Below are 5,425 nucleotides of genomic sequence, written 5' to 3'. Positions count from 1 at the left end.
AAAAATCTCAAAGCAAACTTAAGCATCTACGATTCTATATACAACTAATGCAAATGAATTTTGAAAAGGAAAAAAAAAAAAAAAAAAAGCTTATAGAGAACCCTACACCTCCCCCCACCTCTTTTGTGACAAATGGATGGTTTTAGGTCAATGCAAGGTGTATGAGATCTCAAGATCCAGTCTCCAGTGTGGCAATTTCATTAGTTAAAATGTTAAATAATGATAACCATCTAATCTTCAACAAAACAACTCAGCTGCCTCTAGTTTGGCCAACCATCCATGTCCCAACACGCACCCGGAAAAGTAGGCTTCCTCTCATCCTCTTAGTTGGCCGCTAGTTGTTGCAGTGCCGAAAGTATTATCTTTTGTTTCCTTTGTCTTTCTAACACTTGGTAGTTGGGGTCGTAATATATTCCAATAATAAGCCGCAAACCTGATTTGACTTCTCAATTGGGAGGAATATAACTAAAATCCTTGATGGTGTGCATGTCCAATAAAAAAAATAAACAATAAGTCTTTTTCACAAGCCAAAAGCAGGGTAAATAAGAACATCAAAAGCCTAAAGCTCATGCTCATTACAATCACAATATGGCAAAGGAACAAAGAAGCAAATTATCTTCGATACACACTCTATGTTGGTTAAATTTTCAGATAGACACTACATAGAACTATTTCAAGCATTTGAAACCATGAAACTGATTGATGATGCCCAAAGCAAAGCAATATATTAGATCAAACAAGAAAGATGAAAATACCTGTGGCAGGGATGCTCTACTGCTTGTGGTTACTTTTCTTCTTCAGTAGGCTCCCAAATTTCTGCAACAAAGCCTTTTTCTTTTTCAGCTGCTGCTGCTGCTGCTGCTTGGTGGGAGATGTTGCCCCATTGTCCAACTTTTCTGATGGCAATCCATTTGCCTGATCAGCACTGACACCATCCATCTTTGAATCCAACTCATCATCCAAGTCAGCCCCATTTTCCCTCTCAGTTGACAAGCCTTTGTCATCCGTGGTCTTGCAGAATTCCTGCATCTTGCCTTCCTCTTCCAGCAGCTCTTTTTCTTCAGCTCTTCCATTTCCATTTTCCTCTTTCAGCTTCTCATCAACTCTACAACATTCCTCAAGTTTCTCTGCTGGATCATCTAACCTGGTTTCTCGGATTCACCATCATGAGCATTCTCCACATGAGACTCCAACATCGTCGGCAGTTGCTCACACTCTTTTTCACTCTTTGATACCTCACCATCTACCTCAGTCTTCTTGGTGGTGACCTCTGCAAGCAATGCAGTCAGCTCTTTAACCTTCTCTAGAGCAGCTGCTTCTCGCATCCGAAGGTCATCATTCTCCTGAGTTATATTCTGCAGCTCATTCTCTTTGTCTAGCAGCCTTTCCCTCAGCTGTAAGCTGTCAGCCGTTGCTAATTCTGCAGCTCTATTGGCATCAGTTGCCTCAGATTCGGCTTGCATCAGTTGATCCATTAGCTGGACAGCCTCGTCCTTGGCAGCCAGTATTTCATGCTCTTTGTCTCTAAGAGACTCAACTACCTTATCCATTTCTACTTTCATGGCAATGATTTCCCCTTCTGATTTTTTGATAGAATTCTCTAAATTAAGCTCCTTTAAATCCCACTCAGCCCTAGAATTTTTGGCTTCTGTTTCAAGTCTTTCAACAGATTTTCGGAGGCAAACTATCTCATACCTTGCTTCCTCGAGTGTTTCCTCATACTTTCCTGAGTGTTCTTCAGAGCCAACTTCAAATCCTCTATCTGAGCTTGGGCATCCTCAACCTCAACTTGCTTTGCCAATAACCTTTCTTGTGTTTCTCTTGCTTCCGTAGATGCTTCGTGCAATGCAGAAGCTAGACATTCCATTTCCTTTTTGACTCTTTCTCCTTCATCTCTAGTAGTTTCGAGCTCAGTAGCAAGCTTATTCCTTTCCTCTGTCAAGCTTTTGATATTTGAAGATGCAATCTTTTCATTGTTCAGAGCCTCCATCTTTTCCTCCTCCATAATTTGAATCTTAGATTTTAATACCTCAATCGTTCTTCCCAGTTCACTAGCTTCCTGTTGTGCCACATCAAGGCGATGACTTGACTCATCAAGATCTGCTTTGTAGCTAGCCACCTCAAGCTCCAAGGACTCCACATCTTTTTTAAGAGCAGCAACTTCGGCTTGTTTGTCTTGCAACAATGCACCGCCCTCCGCCAGCTGTTTCATCACTAAGGCGAGAGAATCCGCTGTGGATTTTTCAGACTGATCAGCTTCCTCCAGCCGAACTTCTAACAGCTCCACCTTCCTCTTCCACTCATCCACTAGCTGGCCTGCAGCTGACTCAGCCTTCTTTGCATCAACGACCTCCATCCTTAGCCCTTCAACCAATGCTTGCATCTCGACCAACTTACTCTCGGCTACCTTTGCTTTCTCAAGTTCAAGTTTTAATGCCAAGGACTCAGATTCCAACTTCTTAACCAGCTCGGCAGTTTCATTGGTCTTACTCTCTAGTTTGGAATCAAGCAAGGATTTCAGGTCGCTTACGTCACCTGACAGGAGCTCCACTTTCTCTGCGTTGATTTCAGCAATCTTCATTGCATCATCAGCATGGCTAAGGGCAGCATTCTTTGCATCATTTGTCATTGACAGTTCTTGTTTCACCCTCTGGAGCTCCTGCGTGGCGGAAACCAGTGATGCAACATCCACAGAATGCTGGTCTCGGACACTTTCGAGCTCCTTCTGCCATTCCTCCTCCCTCTTCTGAGCAGCCTCGATGCCCACCTGCTCCAATTCATCAGCCCGGAACTTCTCAATCTCAGTAGCCTCCTCAGCTCTCTTCTGAGCAACAACAGCCTCCTTGAGCTTCTCAGTCGCCTCATCAGCCAATCTCTTCGCATCCTTCAATTCCTCTAGAATTCGGGTCTTCTCCTTCTCCACAGAAGCCAATCGCTCCCTTGCCTTCTTCAAATCCTCCTGAACCACCCCCAGCTGTGCTTGCAACTCTGATCCCTTTGATGCTCGTGGTTGTTTCTATAAATTTTAACACATAAGAAAAGATCAAATTAGTCTACCAAAATTAAGAAGACATGAAGGAGAATTCAACAAAGTTTCAGTCCTCTTACATCAGGAGGGGTACTGATTTTAGGTGATCGACGCTCAGCAGCGTGCTTGGAATCAGCTGATCGCGGTGATCGATCGACAGAAAGGCGTGGATTTTGCTGGGGTGAAGGCGAATCAGCATCCGACTTGATGGATCCTCCCCTGCCCAATTTGCTAACCCTAGGGGTTGCCGGTGTGCTTTTGTTATTCGAAGCTTCAGATAAACCAGATCTGTTTACAAAACCCAAATTTTAGTGCCATTCTACAATCACTCTCAAACACATAGCAGAATAGCAACAATGTGATGAAATCCAAAGATAGCTCGAGAAGCAAATTAGGAAACCTAAAGTTATACCAGTCCGAAAAAAGCCCAATCTTCACTAGGGAAGGAAAAAGATAAAGCCTAATCTCATAATTGTACAACTGAAAAACCCAAAACTCTACAAAGAAAACAAAGTAAATAACAGATGACAACATACGAAGCTAAGATTAGGAATTCAGCCTAAAGAAACTGGATTTTACACTCAGACAAAAGTCCATCTCGCATTGGCGACGGAAAAGAAGGAAAAAAAAAAAAATCTACCAAAGGAGTCATCATGAACAGCCACTACCCACCAAATAAATAAATAAATAAATCAACAACTCAAAAAAGAAAAAGAAAACATAATTTGACCGAGTGGTCATGATTTCAGAAAAAGAAAGAACCAAAACATATCTCAAACCAAGCTAAGAACAGCGACAAACAGTCAAATAGTGAAGCTGATTTAAATTCTGCCATCTGATAACAACCTACTGATTAGGAAAGGCGAAATCTTCCACATTAGCGTCAAATATTAAGGCCAAAAGAAGCAAAAGAATTAAAGAATAAAAGGCATCTTGACAGAAGGAAACCAAAACCATATCACAAGCTCATAATTTTTAGCTCAATCAAATAGAAATCCAACGGAAGGAATCAAAATCCCGCGGAAAATTTTTGTCCGAGCCTTTAAAAACATGGAAAGAAAAAAGAAAAAAATCGTAGCTTGGCGGCAAACCCGGAAGAGGCAAATGGAGCGGAGGCGAGATCTCGTGAGAAGAGAGCGCTTACTTAGATTTGGAGGCAATCATGTCGCCCGACAGAGGAAGAAGGAGAGATTATAAATGCCGACGGTATAAGAGTCTATAGCGGATGAAGAGCTGAAGAAAGGAAGGCGCTTGCCTCAGAGAACAGAGAAAAGAACCCACGAACCCGTCTCCTTGAGGAGCAGTAGCAGTGTAACAGCGCAGTGAGGTACCTTTTCTCTCTTTATTTGCAGCTTTTTTTCCCCCCCCGGGGGCCATGGGGCTAGAAAAAGATGAAGCGTTTGATACGATTTTACGGGAATAGCCCTTCTCAACGGAGTAAAGAGTTTCAACCGAAAAAAAAAAAAAAAAAAGATTAAAAAAATGAGACAATTAACGGGAGAGTCCTTGATCCTAGGGATACGACAAAAAGGAAACAAATTGGACCCGGGCTATGGATGTTATTGGGCTTGGTTCATCAACCTCAACACTAGGCTCGAGGTTATCCCAATTTATAAACTATACAACGTGTTTTAGCTCAGTTTAAGATGAAATTAGAGCTAATTTTAAACTAGTTTTCTTACAGCTATTTCTTAACTTATTAAACTCCATATAAAAATGATGCTATTCTTCTTCGTTTCTAAGGTAATGATCCGGCAATACGTTCACAGAACGTCCTTATAGATTATCGGCTACGGGCAATGGTCTCCCCTGCTTCACTAACATGCCACTTGGATCCAACAGCAGTTTGCAATCCCATGACCGGAGAGCACGTCGATTAGCCTGTTCCTCACAGAGCCCTCGATCCACCTCGCACGTTGGTCTGGGCTTTGATCCTCCTGCCAAGGAATATATTGAAGTAATACAATACTCCGAAGAAGCAGTTATCGTATGCACTTTGGGAAACAGGGCAACATGGAGGGAGATCCACGATGGCTATGGGTATGGGGGGCCAAGGTATGTGGATGGCACGGCATACACTGTCTGGGGTTGTCGCTTCGATGCAAGGATTGAAGCGAGTCGGGCGATGGACTTTTCTGATCACATCTGAGGATTGAGGGAAGCTCTTTGTTAGAAGATTCACTACCATTGTTTGGGGATTGATTGCATCTGTTTGCATGATATCAAGGGCCAGGAAGGAGGGCAATGCTTCAATGCAGGGATTACAGGCGAAGTCTATCCTCCCTGAGGTAGGAAGAGCCTAAGAGGTCCTCCACTCATGGACGTTCAAATAGGTCCTTTGTTTATTTGACTTTGCTCTAGGAATCTATGAGAAGCAAGAAACAATTTTCTTAACGT

The 5,425-nt window shown here is 42.7% G+C and overlaps 1 protein-coding gene across 1 annotated transcript; it reads right to left on the bottom strand.

Moving 5' to 3' along the window:
* Positions 1-543: 543 nt before the first annotated feature.
* On the bottom strand, positions 544-4,407 carry LOC105043929 (WEB family protein At3g02930, chloroplastic). Its single transcript, XM_010921658.3, is given in 5 exon segments — positions 544-1,145; positions 1,148-1,720; positions 1,723-3,016; positions 3,109-3,316; positions 4,173-4,407. Coding segments are annotated over 5 exon segments (2,469 nt in total). The 5' UTR covers positions 4,193-4,407; the 3' UTR covers positions 544-771.
* Positions 4,408-5,425: the final 1,018 nt, after the last annotated feature.

Source organism: Elaeis guineensis, chromosome 4 (genome assembly GCF_000442705.2).
Source record: "Elaeis guineensis isolate ETL-2024a chromosome 4, EG11, whole genome shotgun sequence".
Classification (NCBI taxonomy): domain Eukaryota; kingdom Viridiplantae; phylum Streptophyta; class Magnoliopsida; order Arecales; family Arecaceae; genus Elaeis; species Elaeis guineensis.
This window is presented reverse-complemented; position numbering and strand designations above follow the sequence as displayed.